We start from the raw sequence: 18131 nt of genomic DNA, 5'->3' as shown, positions 1-18131 counted from the left end.
AATAATCTCTGAACTGCGTCACTTAGGGAAAAAAGTTAGTGATAAAAAAATCTGTGAAAAAATCTTAAGGTCTTTACCTAAGAGATTTCAGATTAGGGTTGAAACCATCTCTGAACATTGGGATTTGACTACTTGTAGAGTTGATGAGATGATAGGTTCACTAAAAACTCTTGAGATGCAGAATTTTGATTTAAATCAGAAGGAGAAAAATCTTGCTTTAAAATCTACACAGGTTGAGAATTCTGTGAATGATGACTCAGATGACGATATTGCATTCTTGTCAAGACAATTCAGTCAGATTTTACAAAGGCAACAGAGGAAAAGGAATAGTAACAAGGCTAATATTCAAAATTTTGACAAAACGTCAAAGTTTAAATTTAATGAAAAGAAAGTAGAAGAATCAAAAGAAATGGAATTTACTTGCTGGAATTGTGGTGGCAAAGGTCATGCAGCCAATGTTTGTCCTAGTCCTAGGAAAGAACAAAAGGATAGGAATAAAGGAAAAGCAATGAAAGTTTCTATGGTTGAAAATTCTACTTTAAGTGATAGTGATTCTTCTCAGGATAATACTAATAATCTTGCATATGTCACTTTTCTTGATAGGGGTCCTCATATCGTTCATTTATCTGACTCTGACAGTTCAGATAACGAAAAGGATGGAGTTCATGATGAACAGATTGAAGAAGCTAAAAAGGACGATGAAAGATTGAAGAAGATGGTCAAAGAAACCATTGAAACCAAACAGGCAGTTAATAAGCTAGCAAATGAGCTTGTCCAAGCAAAAGGAGAGAATGAAGATCTCAAGAAACAGATTGCTGAATACCAACAGAAGGCTGTTGAAAGAGAGACAGTCGTCACTGAGCTTGAGAAATAGATCATCATTCTTGAGAATAAGGTAAGTGTTGCTAACTCATTAAAGGAATGTCTTGCTTTGAAAACTGATTATCTTGAAATTGAGTTAAAATCTGAAAGAGATAAACTGAAAGGATTCAATATGAGTCAAAACAGTTTGAATAAGATAATCAACATGGGTAAGGATATCAATGATAAAACAGGGTTAGGATTTGTTAAAGGTTCTCCTGGTAATCAAAGTAAATCAATGTTTGTTGAACCTACTATTATGCCTAAACCATGTTTGCCTGTTGCATCACATTCTGCTATGTCTTATGTGCCTAAATTGTTGAATTGCACGTTTTGTGGGAAAAATGGGCACAAGTATAACTCATGCCTTCATAGGAAAAAGAAAGACTTTTCTAAAATTCATTCTCAGAATTCTTATGCTAAGAAAAAAGGGGCGTTCTAGGAAGAAAAAGAATGTGTTGCCTAAGTTTTCTAAAGCTGATAATTTGCATAAGAAAGAGGTAAAGGATGTTAAAGAATTTCAAGAGTTGAGAGTGAGAACTGTTTGGATCAAAAAATCTGATTTGATCAAGTATGTGCCTGTAGAGTCCTTGGAACAAGTTTCCAAAAGGACTTCACCTTCAAACTAAATCCTATGAATTTCAATGATCATGGCTTGTTTTTTTTTTTTTTTTTTAATAGAAAATGTTTTTTTGCCATTGGATCACTAGCTAAGGTTTAGTTTGGAATTGAGTTTCTGATCGTAGTTTTCATGAAATATCTGTGAAAATTCTTTCATTGAATTAATGATTTATCTTGAATGCAAATTTGGACACGTAATTTTTTGGTTAAAAATTGATTCTTGGCTTGTAATCTATACAATGAAAGTTCATTTGCATTGATTAAGGGATGTTTAGATTTTAATCTCTTAAGTTCATAACCTTTGTGCACTAGTCCAAATCTGAAAAATTTGATTGAAAATCTTTAATTTGTTGACTAGGGTGTATTGATCACAAAAGCTATAAAGGTTATTATTTTAAAAAAATAGGAGCTTTAAAAAACAAAATAATAAAAAAAATCAGCTTGAAAAAGAAAAAGAAAAAAAATGCTGAATTTTCTGTTTAGGAAAAGGTTACCTATTGAGATGTGTTCGAAAGCTCCCATTAGACTTTGAAAAGGAGCTAAATGAGTAAAAAGAAAGGTGGAGACAAGTTGAATAGGGGAATTGCTGTCTGCTTTTTAGAGTGAAAGCCACATAATTTAGAAAAATTGCTCAAAGACAATTTTATCTTGATGCTTTTCGATCAATATAGTTTAAACAATGTTTTATTGATAATTGATTGGAAATTGAGGAAATGGATTGCACACACACACTTGAACTTGCTAGATTGATTTCTAACTATTTTATTAATATTTGCAAGTGAAAATTTATGTTGTGATTACTTCCTGAGAAATGAAATTGACTGACTAATCTGTGGTGTCAAGAATTTTGTTCATAGATAGCTCTATAATTCTTTGGGAAATTAGATCAGGTATGGACTTGAAAATCTTTGATTAAATTACTCAATGATTTGTTTTGTTTTATTTTATTTTAAAAATGAAAAAAAAAAGAAAAAAAACTGAAAAAAATCAAAAAGATTTTTGTTTTTAGCTTATAGTTTTTTTTTTTTTGTTTTGGTTTTGATTTGATCATTGAGTGTTTTAAAAAAAAAAATCCAAAGAAAATTTCTGGCAAAATTTCAAGTTAGAATAACATACTGTCATGATCCTACCGGTCCCCAAAATCCCCTACCGGTTTAAACATGTCATTTGGCCATAAACATGTGACTGACCATCTTGAACCGGTTCAAGGAAAGTGGAACCGGTTCAAGTCTTGTGTACTAACGTGCACTGCCTTTCTTGAACCGGTTCAAGAAAGCTGAACCGGTTCAAGAGCTTGGGTGTTTGGGTTTTATCCTGCTAGTTGCATCATTTTGTTGCATATAACACTTCATCTCTCTAGTTTTCCTTCACTCCATGTCATTACCCAACTTAAACATATATATCCATATGCATCATATCATATATGTTTGTCAATCATTCATGATATAGATGATCATTACATGATATTCATGAGATTGAAGACAAAAAAAATTTGAAGAGTGTGAACATTGAAAGTTTGCAAAATGGGTTTGAATGGAAGTTATGGAGGTTGGGTTTAAAATCTTGGAGGATTGATTCAGTTTTTGCATTGATTGAAGAAATTGAAGCTTGATTATACTTGGGAAATTCTACTTTGCATTTGTTGATTGATTTTGGGGAGAAGTAAAGATCAAAACAAGATTTCATACAAACATTTTTGGGGTTGCACACTAAGTGTTTGATAAAAGTTCTGAAAGAGTTACAAGCTTCTAAGTAAGAAAATTCCTAAAGACCATGGCTCCTAAATTGACTTAGGAAGCAAAGGGAAAAGGAATTGCAGATCCAAGACCACCAAAAAGGTCTCGTATTGGCATCTCCATCCAAGAACCCCAAAGTGGTTCTCAAGCTCCAAGCATGGCTCCTATTCGTTATCCTTCAGTTTCTAGCACTGGAAGGATTGAATTTACAGCAGCACATTTCTATAATGAAGAGGCTTGGAGAGTGTATAACTCTGTATACAAGGATGGGCCGATCAAAACAGAGAGAAATGTTAATCTACAGAAGCTATAAGACACTACAGGACAAGTTCTAGTGAACTACATCAAAGCTCATCATTGGCTTTATTTCACTAGACTCAGCAAAGATGTTTATTGTCCGGATATGATTAGCTATTTCTATGCTAATATCCGTGAAGTGCATGACACCTACTTCGTTGTATCTCTGTTTGGAGTTGATCATACTATTGAGAAGGAGGATATTGAGACTATCCTTGGTCTTCAGGACAGTCGACTTTTGAGTGGACATACTCTTCATTTGACAGTCTCGGGTCCTGATTTTTCCCGGATTGTTCTAAAGATATGTGTGCCGAACTTCTCACTGAACCGAGATAGTATTCCAGCTCGATTTCTGACAGATGAAGCTGCTTTCTTCAATCTGTTTGCAATGGCAAATCTGGGCTACTTTGGGAAGAAGGATGAACTCTCCCTTGAGCGCGCACAAGTGCTTTATTTTCTTGCTAATAATGAGTATATTATGCTTGGAGAGTCTATTGTACAGCTTATGATAGCTCATTACAAGAAAAACTCGCGCAAGTACTCTTCTCTCTTCCCAATGATCACTATGGAAATTCTGAAAGCAAAGACTGTGGCAATTCCTCCAAGGGCTAATCATAAGCCTATCATGACTGAGTTAGACCCTCGCGCTTTGCACAAGTCAAAAACTGCTCGTGAGAATGCTAGAAGGGTGAGGAGATCTGTTGAGGAGGGGCCGTCACAAGGTTCAGAATTTACTCCGCTATTTTCTTCAAGAGGGACTTTCATGAAATCCGATGCAAACCTCATGTATTCTCATCTACTTCAGCATCAGAATTCATTATTTGAGAAAATGATGGTTAAGATCCAAGATCTTAAATTACAGGTCGCTCAGCTGAGAGGACAGCCATCTGGGGTTCCGGATGAGGATGTCTACAGGCCTATGCCTCCAGATCCGTCTCTGCAAGCTGAAGATGAAGGAGATGATAAAGAGGGGGTTGAATATACATATGAGGATAAGGAGGATGAGGATGAAGAAGAAAATGGTGAAGACTAGAGATGCTGTTCTCTCTGAGTGGTTAAGGGGACATGGTGCTGCTTTTATTGATTATTCATCATGCATCATGACATCATGTTTTGTTTTAATTATTACACCACTTGTCTTTGTTTTTAGATATTCCTGGAATATGCTTTCATAGCTTTTATTATGCTTATCTGGATTGTGCTTTCCTTGACTTCTTTGAATTGGAATTTACTGTTTTTTTTTCACTTCTGTGTCAATTTGTTCCAAAAAGGGGGAGATACAAAACTGAAGGTAAAAACACATAGGAAAAAAATGCTACTTGGATATTTACTTCAGGGGGAGAAAACTTGGATATTTACTTCAGGGGGAGTTTTAAAATTTTTATTTATTAAACTTCACTGGTAGTTGTTGCTTGATAGTGTGCAGGAAACATGTCAAGTTTTGAATCCAAGAAGAATAGTGTTCTTATTGCCTTTAAGCAAATTATGTAATTTACTTTTCTGCTTTGGGTAGATTGCATATATTGTTTTTACGATTTTGTCACGAAATTGCCAAAGGGGGAGATTGTGAAATATTATTTATGTATTGGCAATTATCGTAGACATAACAAGTCCAAGTTGAGTTGTAATTTATATTACTTGTTCTACAAGTCATCGAGTTCAACAGGAATTACATAACTGGGAAGGAGTTCAAACTTACCATACTTGAAGATTTTTGAGGAAAAAGGTAAGAACACCACATTGGAAGGATTCTAAACAAGGTTGAACATTTTACACTTCCTATTTTCTTAGGAACAAGTGTTTACATTCTGTCCATCTTGAACTGGTTCAAGATTTATCGAATAGGTTCAACTTCAGCATAGTCGAGATTTTACTCTCTGTCTATCTTAAACCGGTTCAAGATTTATTGAACAGGTTCAAGAAATCCTGTTCACTATACAACTTTAGTTTCCTTATTCTGAATTGTTTCCCCAGTTGGTTTAGAATTGTACCAAATCCTATGCACGAATTTTTACCTTATTTTCGAAGGGATTAGGTCATTCTAGACTCTATATAAATCATGTCATATACATTGGTTTATTCACGACTTTTACATTATAAGTCATATATTTTTCAAAGCCTTACGAAGTTTCTTTCTCACAGAAAATCAAAGTTGATTTTTCTGTAGTCTTCCTAGATCATACACATATTCACCTGGATAGGTTAGAGTTGTGGTGTTCGAATCCTGATCGTGATTATACAGTTGTATCAACATCGATCAGACAAAACAGATCTTCTTCTACATCATTCAGACGATTGAAGAATAGAAGTAAATGCAGTCACACTTTAGAAAGATTGGAGCATTCGTGGAGTGCTGTCTGATCTACCTGCTACTCTTCTACAAATAACAAGTGTCAGTCTGGGATCAAGTTACTGTTGGACGGGGAGTCGCAAAGCCAGATGATCGTCAGTGGTTGGTGTGGTGTAGAACGATAGGGTGTGAGTCAGAGTTAAAGTTCAGTATACTTTGTTCCAAGCATAGTGTATTGGTTTATTTTGGACTGCACAAGTCCACGAAGTTTTTTCCACAATTGACGTATTTTATCAACTGGGGTTTCCTCGCTTAAATCTTGGTGTCATCTCTAACTTATATTTTGCTTTATTTTATCTGCATGTGATTAACTGTTTAATTGCTAAAATATAAAATAAGTAAAGTAAGGGCACAGATCTGTTTTATAAAAACAAACAAAAACTTTTCTATATACATTCCATTGCGTACGACTCACAGTTAATAGGGAGATTGTAATAGGTTAATTAATATTTAACAAGGTTAATTACGGAAATATCATCTTAAACAATATTTATCTTCTAAATCCCGTTAAATTTTGGCCTTTTAAACAGGATTTGGAATGTGTTAAAAGCGGCATTTGAAATCCCATCATTTTTAAATCCCATTTATAATTCGATGATATCAAACTACGTAAATCTTGTTTCCAACTCTAAAATCCCATCAAATTCAGTATTCCAAACATAACGTTACTAGACTTAAATTTAAATTAAGAGTAAGGGGAGGTCAGAGCCATTTAAAACAAATCAGGAGGAAGGTTGACTTAAAAAAAAAAAATTATAAGTATAATGTGAGGGTAATTAGGCCAATCTTTAAGGGAGGTCGGAGTAATTTACTCGAAATTTTTTGAAAAATTTGGTTGTCTTCCTATAACACTAAAAACGATGAGATTTGTCCGAAATACTGGTGTCACGCCCCAAAAATTCTAACATAAGACCCTTGTCTTATACTAAAATCTGGTACGTGACTCACCTCATTCATCCACCATGATCCATGATTAAATTAGTAAGAATAAATTGTATTTAAAAATCCATCAATCCAAAGGAATCTGTTACATCCCCAACTAATAAAAAATTCTGCCAACTAAATGAATCTTATAACAAAGTGTTTGCTAAGAAACAAAAATAAAAACAATATGAGGAAATCCAGAAAATCTCCATCTCCCATCGAGTCTTCTTTGCAAGCTAAATCCATGTGCACTTTAAAGTAATAAAGGGGTGAGCTCACAAGCTCAACAATAAATTGCTAAACACTATCATCGTTCAGTATAATCCATATATATATATACATATATAAGTGACCACGAAAATATCTACTAATCATTGTCATTCTATAATATTAACTCAAACTGTGAACTTGTAACCCATCTAGAATTTAAATTACTAAAATTCCACTTACCTCACATGAGCCCCTGGCTCCCCTCAATCGGTTTGCATTCTGATGCCATTACCTCACATGAGCCCCTGGCTCCACTCCAAATAAATGGTGTGAATTGTATAGTTCCTGACTACCAAATACACACATGTGGCTGGGTTGTACGTTTACTAACCCAGATGGCCCCTGACCACGTCCACATACTAAGGGCACCTTTAGCCCAATGGCCATAACAAAAGAGTAATTCACTCCTGTAGACAGTCCCTGACTGCATTGAACAAACTCATTATTGTTTAAGTCCCAGACTAATGCTCCAACTTGTTTAATCACATCAATTAAACACTGAATATATTTAAATAATTCCTACTCATAATATCATGAGTTTATCAAACACTTTAATTAATAATTAATTAATTAATACCAACATATCATTATCCAAATTTCTCTCTTTGGCAGTCACTCTGATTTCGTGGGGTCACAAGTAACAACAACACAAAGAATTAATAGTCTTAAATCAATATAACCCCTGAAGACCCAACTGTATTTCATTCTATAGTAGAAATTGTCTTAAATCAATATAACCCCTGAAGACCCAACTGTATTTCATTCTACAGTGGAAATTTTCTCTCTTTAATCATGGTAATCCCTTGCCTTGCACTAGTGAGTTCTGGCCAATTTTTCCACCGAGTCAATCAAATATACAATAAGGCTAGAATTAGAAATGAGCCAATTACAGATCCTTAAACGCATCACTATAGCCATCCTCTGAACTTAACATCGATACATAACTTATATAATAAAAAAATAGTAATACCATAGATGCAAAGCTACCAGCAGCCAAGTTGAACTAATTGAACAACTAATCCGCATATATGTGTGCAATAAAATACCATCTATTAGATATATCTCTAAATTCTTCATAATATTTATGTACAACACATGCACAACATCAAGAGTTCATAATTCTCCTAAATAAATTCTTACACCAGATTATTAAATAATTATCTCCCGATCATTAATCCAACATTCAGTACTAGTGTATTCACGTATATATCAATCAGTACTAAAAACTCTAATCAACAATTTATAATTTAATCAATACATACTACTTTCATGGATCAACCCATTATTGTTCATTCACTTTCTGTACTTAAAGATTAAAATCCCAGAATAAGTATACCCACGATCCTGAGGGACTACTGTGCGACATTACCTAGATCTCATTTACATATATCTATGTAATAACATATCCATGTAATCAGGGATCAATCCTTTGAACAATTTCAGGATATTTGGGCTACCTACTGAACTATCAATATTCACTTGCTATTCATAACATGAGAGATCTATCTTTAATTAATCGCTAATAGTAGCAATTAGATTACATTACATAAAAGAGATTAAAAGCAAGAATTAACTTGCCTGACTTTTCTTCGCTTCACAATAACGAATGCGTAAAACTCCTCGGGATAGCAACGTAGGTAAAAATTTAATACAACTAATTCTAGATATATACATATACATATATATCCAGTGGTTGAGTTAAATTAAAACTCCTTTAAATTTCAAAATAAATTAGATGATAGCTTTATCTCCTTATATATATATATAACATGACTCTTAAAAAAAATCACGGTTGTTACAACTGGAGATTTGAATTTTATCCATATTATTTTACAAAATAAACTATTATACTATCTTCTATTTTCTACTCTTTCTATCATTTTGATACTACTTTCTTTATTGATATAAATGTGCACTATAAATTTTTAAGAGTATATAAAATGTGTTAATTTGCCCAAAGACCAAAACCATTCGGTGGTGGGTGAAGATTGAGGGTGATTTGTATTCTTGATGTCTGTTGTTTCTTTTGTTAGTGTCTTGATTAAATAAATAATAATAAAAATAATAAATAGGCCGTTGTAAAAATAAGTCTCTCATTATAACATTCTCTCTCACCCGAACTCACAACGTATTCGTTACGGTCGGGTCACGTTGCCTACCCGAGTTGTAAACTCGGATGCCCTTCGGGCCGGGCGGTTGGCGTGACACCTGATCAGAGACTGGGTCTGGTTCTGACTCCAACTGTAATGGGTGGGAGTTTGTTCATTTATTCAAAAGCTTAAACTGTTGGATAGTACTACATATTAGGATTGTAACTCGAGCGGGTTTGAGGTATAACTTGAGCCCAACTCATCATATGAAATGCTAAACCCAAGCCCAACCCTAACCCTATCCTCAACCTTAACCACTCAACCCAAGCCCAACCCATCCTTTTACTTTTAAATTCGGACTTGCAACTCGGGCTTAGATTCTGGATAAAAATTTCGAGTTAATTCGAATTACTCATATGGCAAATTCTTATATCGAAAATTTAATATGATCTTAAATTAATTTTAGATTAAATTACTCTTAAATAATAAAAAGTTTAAAGACTTTTTGTATATTTTTAATTAATTGGAAACAAATTTCTAGAAAATTAATTCTCCTAAATGTTAATATACAATAAGTTAAGATTTAACGGAAGAAGTTGAAAAGAAAAAAAGTAATTATAGTTTAAATATTATATATAATGTATTTAAAAGTAAAAATATACATGAAAATAATATTATAATTCCGATTCGGGTTGGCTCGGGTTGTTAGCACTTTAACCTAAGACCAAGCCTAATTAAATTCGAGTTGAGATTTTTCAACCCAAACCCAACCCTAATTGTAAAAATGATTGTCCAAGCCCATGAAAAAACGGGTTGGGTTCGAGTTGGGTTCGGGTTACCCAACCCAAGTTGCACTCCTACTGCATATCCACCAATTTATACCCGTGTCACTTCCCATTCGGATCCGATATGAGACAAGTTTTTCCTTATAACATTTGCCTAAAGACCCATGCATGTATACAGTAACCTCTAAAAAAAAAGTACGTGGACCGTTTTAAATTACTTTTTTACTACAAATATAATTTAAATCCTTTTTAATCAACATAAAAAAAAAAAAAAAAAATTTGTTGATTTTGGGCAAAAGACTATACACTAGTGGAACTTTCCCTTGTTTCAAAAGACAAAGATTGAGCACGTTGTTTTGATGAGACTATGCATGGCAAGCAATTCAAAGATTCAATTCCCTGACTTTTGTTAGGCAGAGAAACTTTTATCATTTTGCTAAAAATATATGTTTTTGTCCACACATTCATGAACTTTGATTTGCCTCATGTTATTGCTAATGCTCTTCACTTCCCTAGTTAGTTCCTCTGCATACATCCATGTCCTAGTCTTTTTATTTGTGTACATGTATATATATCATTGTTATATATATTCTTATTATAATTGCTTTTGGTTTAGAATTCACTAAAGTGTTCTAAAATTATTAATTGATCACTTGGTAGGTGGGGAGCATATTGCTCGAGATATGTTCGAGTCACTGGCAAATGCACAAATGATTTTATGGAAGGTTTGTGTGTTGGGATTTATATGCCCTGGCATAGCAAATTCCTATTTGGATTATAGTGACATATGTTCCTGACATATCTGAAATATTTATGATTTATATAATTGGTGAATTCAATTTATTATATTTCGATTCACTATGAAATTGATAGTGTCCCTGTGATTACGAGAAATATTTATATATATGTATGTGATGGCAATCAATGCATGATATATAAATAGTAATTATAAATTGTTCATAGTCGGTAATTATGGATGGACTCATAATTAATTAAGACTTGAACTGGATCCGCGTTAGGTTGAGATATATTGCGAGAGCCGTCGTATGCAATTGCTCTCTATCATCGTCATGACATTTGACTCTTAAGCATGAGAAAATTATAGACTCTTTTATTAATTAATAATTACTTTGATTTGTTCGGCGGATTCTTCGGGATTCTTAGACCGACACTTTGGGTAGTTATATGATTAATAGTTAGAGGGTTATATTTTCAATATTTGCATCATTGCTACTTGTATTTATTTTGTATTGATTATGGTTGATCACAAAGTAAATTCGAAGGCCATCGTATGTTTTTAGACAAAATGATTTATTATATATTTATTTATTTAAATTATTATTTTTTATCAAACAAATGTTTTATTGTGATCAAACCAGAAATAATCAAAGGTACCAAAATAAATATATTTATTAAGTAGTCTTATGAGTGATTCCTAAAGGCAAGACCATTACCAAGAAGATGGAGATCCATGGAAAAGGTATCTAGCAAAAGGGATCTACAATAAGTGAGAACATTCACTTTAGAGGAGAGATCTAAGGTCTACTCAAACCTTGATGTAAGTATTCAATCTTTTAATTGAATGATATCTCATGTTTTATTTTTGCATAAAACTTGTCTCTATGTAATGAATCAAGATTTATGAATTAAAATCCCTCAAAAAGTTTTTTAAACTAGCACGTTTCCCAACATTGTGATTACTATATTATATTCTTAATTGGTGACTAGTTTTGATATTCTATAAGGAAATGAATGGAAATATACAGAAGTTTGTTAGTTTGGATGGAAATGCATTCTTGTCTTGAAAATAATAATAATAAGTATGGAAAAAAAAATGAAGACAGTAGAAGATGTAGTATGTTATATAAGTGTTGTCTTCCATGTAAATGTATTGTATAAGCATTGCATTAATTGTTGTTATAATTGTGAGTTTATTTAACAAAGCACGTACAAGATGGACTAAAAAAGAGTGAACGACCCAATAACTTCCGGATACAATACTAAGATGGTTGAGCTTGAGTTTTTAGTTCTCAATCCAAAAAAACATTGACTTATCAAATTCATAACCTGTGTTATAATTACTACAAACACAACTTATAAATTTCCTACTATTCATATTTCCATCATATATATTCAAAACCTATGACTAATGAGATCTAGACTGTAATTTTTTACTTGCTTAAAAACCTTGGTTCATTCAAATTAAAATATGTAAAAAACTTGCATTACCACACGGTGCAGTAATTTGTAAGGTTAACATACATGTGTGTGTGTGTGTGGGTCTATCAAATGATTTTGCACAAACATTTAATATTTTATGGTCTTAATATTTTAATATTTTAAAGTTTTATCTTTATACATATTAATAAAAAAAAATGATTTTGCATAAAATTTTAGAGTTGAACCAAGTTATTTGTACTAATAATTGAAGGCCGCCTTCAACAGTTGGCAATGCAATTGGATAGAGAGAGCATTGTTGAACCATAATTTTAATTTGGGAATAAACTGTTGGTTATTTAGGCATTTTATCATTTTGATAGAATATACTTACAAATTAATGTCAATTTCTACCACCCAAATACATATTTTTTGGTTCTAGTGTTTTTCCATCGTGGGTGTGGAAAATCATTTGATCCTACCAACAAACACTAACTAATAAACTATTAAGCTAATGATATAACCTCTCTATATTCAAAGAGAAGTGAGGGAGTTGGAGGGCTGTAAATGTAGATAAATTCAATTTCGTTTCTAATTTCCAAACAAGAATCCTATTTCAAAATTTAACTCACCATAGCACAAAATAAGGTATCCAATAGGTCCAAAAGTTCTCACATTTTTTTTTATGAAAAGCTTACAAACAATATCAAATGAAACATATATAAGAAGGACGGTGAATCCAACCTAAAAGGTGAATCCCTTGTGCAATTGGAAAGATTCCATTATGTCCAAGGATTCTCAAAATATTTATTATTAAAAGCTTACAAACTTTGACAAATGAAACAAATATATGAAGGTCACATCAAACAATCTCTATCCACCATTTCTCTTGATGAATTCTAGAACGTAAATTCCTTCTGAAATTGAAAAGATCTTTGTTTCAGCAAAACCTGCAGCTTTTGCTAGATTCGCAAATTCAGTTGTTGTTCTCTCTTTTCCGCCTTTTGTGGCTATCATCATGTAGAAGTCCATTGTTATTGTATTGATTGATTCAACATCATTTTGAAGTGGTTGGATCGCAAACTCAACAACTATAACCTTACCATTACCATCATCAGGCAATGCCTTCCAACAATTTCTCAACAGCATGATGCAGCGATCATCGTCCCAATTATGCAATATCGTCTACATGCATAAAGAATATATATGTATGAGTAGTGTTATTGTGAAGAGCTCCATTGACCCCAATGTTAATTTGAGAAATGATGTTCGTGGCAACCGTCAAAAATCGTAGTATCACACATTTGATGTCTATATGTTTTTTTTTTTTTTTAAAAAAAAAAATCTTAGTAAAGTAATTAAAATGATCGATCACAAACCTTCAATAAAATCGCTTGTGCATTTGGCAGTGACTTGAACATATCTCCAGCAATATGCTCCACACCTACAAAGTGATTAGTTAATATGAGAACGTACACTTTAGTGAATTCTAAACTAACCAAAAGCAGTTATTATATATAAGAACAATGATACATATATATACACACACAAACAACAGAGTTGGAGAGGAACTAACCAGGGAAGTCAAGAGCATTAGCAATTACATGAGGCAAATCAAAGTTTATGCCATGAATGTGTGGACAAGCAGAGACTATCTTCCCAAGTGAAGTTCCATTGCCACCACCTACATCCAACAACTCTTCCACTTCTTCAAATCCAGGGTACACCTTGAACACCATATCAAAGAACAACTTTGAAATACATGCCATATTCTCGTCAAACAGATTGCTTAATCTTGGTTCCTTAGAAACATACTCATAAAAGCTCACACCATAAGTCTTCTGGAACGGCACACACTCCGGTTCAAGCACAAAATCTTTGAGCTTGTAAAGACTTTCCACAAGTTCCCTCTCGGAGCGAATAATCACCATTGACGAAGCTATAGAAATTCCGTCTGTCTTAGTCACGAAGGCACGTGAGTGCATCGTCAAGCCATAAGTTCTTTCATTATTTGTCTCACAATTTGGGGATTGCCTTAGAGACATTGACAGGACAGAATTTGCACTAAGCATTCTTAGTATCCTTTCTAAGGCATTGGCTGCGTTTGGATTGGTGGTGGGTATTTTGGAGACAATTGCAGCTGAAGACAAATGAGCTTCAGGGCCTGAATCGCTAATGATATTGAAAACATTGAGCTCAATTGCAGCTCTTATGGTCATTTGGGTACCTATCAAATTTCCCATGCCCCAAAGTGGGGCAAGGTCTAAACCTTGTTGGACTTTCATGTTTATGGGTTTTGCTGCCTTTTGTTCCTTGTAATGGGGAACTTATATAGGAGAAAAATCCGTTTTAGCATAACAAAATAGATACGGAATAGAAAGAAAATTTGCAAAATATCTAATAATGGACAAGAGAATACTTCCAATAATTTATAACTTCTCCAAAATATATCTTCTCCCGGCGGCTAAATAATGATAATAATAATAGTTGTTGACAATTCTAGGCGGCTAAATAATATGATAATAGTAATTGTTAAAATAAAATAAAAAGTGAGTACTTTGAGAAAGTCTTAAGAGTTTAGGAGAGGCTAAACTATTTGGATTAAAGAAAGAACAATGATTCATTCTCTAATTTGAAGGATGACAAACGTAAGAGAGGGTGCGAGTTCTATCATCACTACAAGAAAAGTGTGTTTTTACGACCGGTATTTCCTAGGTTTATTTATTTTGCCTCGTAAAAATTGTATTTGATGAGGTTCATAAGGGGTTCCTTGTAGTTGTCACACGCTTTCACGGGGTTGGAAATAGAGTCCTCGTAAAACAATGCTTTCACAAGGTGTTAAAGGTGCTCGTTAATATATGCATATATTAACGAGGCATTTGTCAACTTTAACGGGGTATTAGGGCCTCGTTAATAAAGGTTAACTTTAACAGGATGTAAGCGCCTCGTTAATGAATGTCAACTTTAACGGGATGTAAGTGCCTCGTTAATGAAGGAGGCTAAAAATTCACCTTCCCACACAGTTTCACGGGATAAAAAATAGGCTAAAATTTCCCTTCCCTCCACTTTTTTCCTTCCCTCCTTTTTTATTCCCTCTGCTGATTTATAACATTTTACTATTTGGGCCCTAAACTACGTCGATTTTTTTTGGGGCCAATTAACACATACCGTAAAACATGCACTTTCCCATTTCATTTAGCCCTAACGCTCTCTCTCCTTTTCAGTCGCTCTCTCTCCTTCCGTCATCGGTCTCGCCCTATTTTTGAATCTGTTTGGTTTTCCATCACAGCTCTCTCTCCTTCCATCACCGGTCATCACAGCTCTCTCTCCTTCCATCAGTTTTGTTGTATTCAGCTTTCTCATTCGGAATATGGATATGTAGGCGATTGTTGGCGACGACAGTTTTCCCGTGGCAGGTAATAACTCTAATTATCCTTTCACTATTTCAATATACTATTTCTCTTATCTAATTGCAAGCCTTAATCTCTGTTTAATCCATCAAATGTACCAAGCCCTAACCTCTCTCTTTCCCTTTCTCTGATTCAAGAAAACCCTAACTGGCCTCTTTCTTTCCGTTTCTCCCTCTTGCCTTTTATATGATCGAATTCAGAAGATCAAAATCATTTACTATACAATTAAAAAGAGAAACATTTGTTAAGTCATAAAACTTTCATTTGTAACAAATCAGAATTCAGAAGGACTAATAAATTGCTATTAAGTCAGAATTCAGAAACTCAAAAACAATAAACATACAAAAACAAAACTTTCATTTATAACAAGTCAGAAGCTAGTACTTATAAATTTCTATTGAGTCAGAATTCAGAAACTGAAAAAAAAATTACTATACAAAAAAGAGAAACATTCATTAATCATCTTCTGAGCGATATACCAACCCTCTTAATTCATGAAATTAACTTTCATTAGCTCCATTGCCCCTCGAACTGAAGCAACAAATTTGGGACTGAATTTTTTGACAATTTTTAGGGCATGACAACATGTCAACGGCATCCTCTGTATGTAAAACTGACCTTATTTGATTAAATCAATATACATAGGACAAGTATAGTAAGCTCTAGATGATTTTATTATTATTACTTTTTAAATAATGATTTGGAATCAACAATTCCGAATAATTTATGTGAGTGAGGTCTGACCTCATCATAATGTCATCACTATTTTTCACATCATCATAGTATCAGTCCTAACAAATAAAATTAGTCGAATTTACTATCTGAATTCCTATCATTAATTAGTTTTGTGGCTGAGTTTTGAACTATGAACTTCAATTTGGGCATGTAAATTGTCAATGCATGACTCCAAAATCCTTAAATGTAGCCAACTACATATGACACAAGCCATAAATAATACAATAAAGTCGCAAAGTGAAAGGTAAAAAGGACAAAAAGTAGGTCGCTGTAAATATTTATGTGTAGTGTCTTTGAATTTAATTTAAGTACGCAAATGGTTTGAAGTGTTTAGTTGCTGTTCTCAGGAGGAAGTATGTCTCCTTCACTTTATAATCTTGTGTTTTAAGTGCAAAGCTACTTTAGTTTGGAGACAATTAAAGCTAAGTGTGTGCGTGCGCGCGTGTGTGTGTGTAGATATAGATATATTTTATTGGGCAGATGGTCCTGCTGGAGCTAAAAGAGGACTGTCACATTTTTGGCTTTTAGAAAGGCCATTAGTGCTACCATATACAGTACCAAAAGTAATGGATATTTAAATTTTAGAAAGGGACTTGATGTGTCAATGTCCCTCCAATTGAAGAAGGGGGTCAGCTGACCGCAGGCCAATTAATATGCAAAATCAGTAATTTATCTGTACTCTAATTGGAATGACATAAATACCCTTACGAATAAGGGAATAAAATCGTGTTTATGGGTTTTGCTGCCTTTTGTTCCTTGTAATGGGGAACTTATATATATAAATATATCCAACGTTTCAAGCAAATAGTCGCAAATACTAGTCAACATGCAACATGCAAAATTATGCTTTTGAAGAGAGGAGGAGAAAAATCCGTTTTAGCATAACAAAATAGACACGGAATAGAAAGAAAATTTGCAAATTATCTAATAATGGACAAGAGAATACTTCCAATAATTTAGAACTTCTCCAAAGTATCTTCTCCCGGCGGCTAAATAATGATAATAATAATAGTTGTTAACAATTCTAGGCGGCTAAATAATTTGATAATAGTAATTGTTAAAAAAAAAAAAAAAAAAGTGAGTACTTTGAGAAAGCGTCTTAAGAATTTAGGAGAGGCTAAACTATTTGGATTAAAGAAAGAACAATGATACATTCTCTAAATTGAAGGATGACAAACGTAAGAGAGGGTGCCAGTTCTATCACCATGACACTGGCACCAGTGATGCGATCCACTCCCCCACATTCTCCCATTTAAAAGTCTTCAATTTGGAGAATGTATATTCTTGAAGTAATAGCAATGATAAATTCTCTGAATTCAGATGATGCTTGTTAAAGAATAGAAAACTTTATTTTATTTTTTATTTTGTCACTTTTTTTTCTTTTTACTTTTCATCATCAATTTCTAACTATCCAAACGGATCCTTAATAATTAAGAAAGTCAGTATAGGCACAACATAATGACAGTGGTAAATTAGAGTGCCTCCACTGAGACTTTAAACTCGTGATTTTCTTTTAAAAAGTAAAAATTTGATAAGGTCATTATTATTATTATTACTATTGTAATTTTAACACGTGAGATATGTTAAGCAAAATATGAGAGGAGACAATCTGAATAGAAAATATTGTGGGCGGACAATAGTAATTTTTTTTTTTTTTTTTTTTTTCTAATTTCAGTTGTGACAAATTCAAAATTTTGAAAGCATATGGTTAAAAAAAGTAAAATTAATGAATAAAATAGCAAAAAAAAAAAAAAAAATTCAGTCGGGCCAATCATTCATCGGTGGCTAGATATGGCCAAGTCACATCAAATTTGGTCTTATTATTCTTGAAGCTGTCCCACACGACTCATTCGCATTTTTCTAAATCTGGACTGAATGTGATGTGCACGTTGGGT

At 33.3% G+C, this 18131-nt stretch overlaps 1 protein-coding gene across 1 annotated transcript; it reads right to left on the bottom strand.

The window, feature by feature from the left end:
• Positions 1-12749: 12749 nt before the first annotated feature.
• On the bottom strand, positions 12750-14413 carry LOC132313783 ((S)-scoulerine 9-O-methyltransferase-like). The gene is made up of 3 exons (XM_059812732.1): positions 13668-14413; positions 13471-13535; positions 12750-13276 (listed from the first exon to the last, which is right to left on the bottom strand). Exons 1-3 carry the CDS (start codon positions 14374-14376, stop codon positions 12965-12967), a joined length of 1086 nt encoding a protein of 361 aa, XP_059668715.1. The 5' UTR covers positions 14377-14413; the 3' UTR covers positions 12750-12964.
• Positions 14414-18131: the final 3718 nt, after the last annotated feature.

Source organism: Cornus florida, unplaced genomic scaffold, assembly GCF_030987335.1.
Source record: "Cornus florida cultivar Cherokee Brave unplaced genomic scaffold, ASM3098733v1 CherokeeBrave_3.0.0_Hap2_Chr01, whole genome shotgun sequence".
Lineage (NCBI taxonomy): Eukaryota > Viridiplantae > Streptophyta > Magnoliopsida > Cornales > Cornaceae > Cornus > Cornus florida.
Note: the sequence above shows the minus strand (reverse complement) of the source record. Positions and strands in the feature narration are given on the sequence as shown.

What these genes read in the sequence shown, in the direction of transcription:
- LOC132313783 (XM_059812732.1), bottom strand. Translation starts at nt 14,376, where the DNA reads ATGAAAGTCCAACAAGGTTTAGACCTTGCCCCACTTTGGGGCATGGGA. An exon ending in TAATGCTCTTGACTTCCCTG is followed by an intron (nt 13,536 to 13,667) that starts GTTAGTTCCTCT and finishes ATCACTTTGTAG; the next exon opens with GTGTGGAGCATATTGCTGGA. An exon ending in CACAAGCGATTTTATTGAAG is followed by an intron (nt 13,277 to 13,470) that starts GTTTGTGATCGA and finishes TTATGCATGTAG; the next exon opens with ACGATATTGCATAATTGGGA.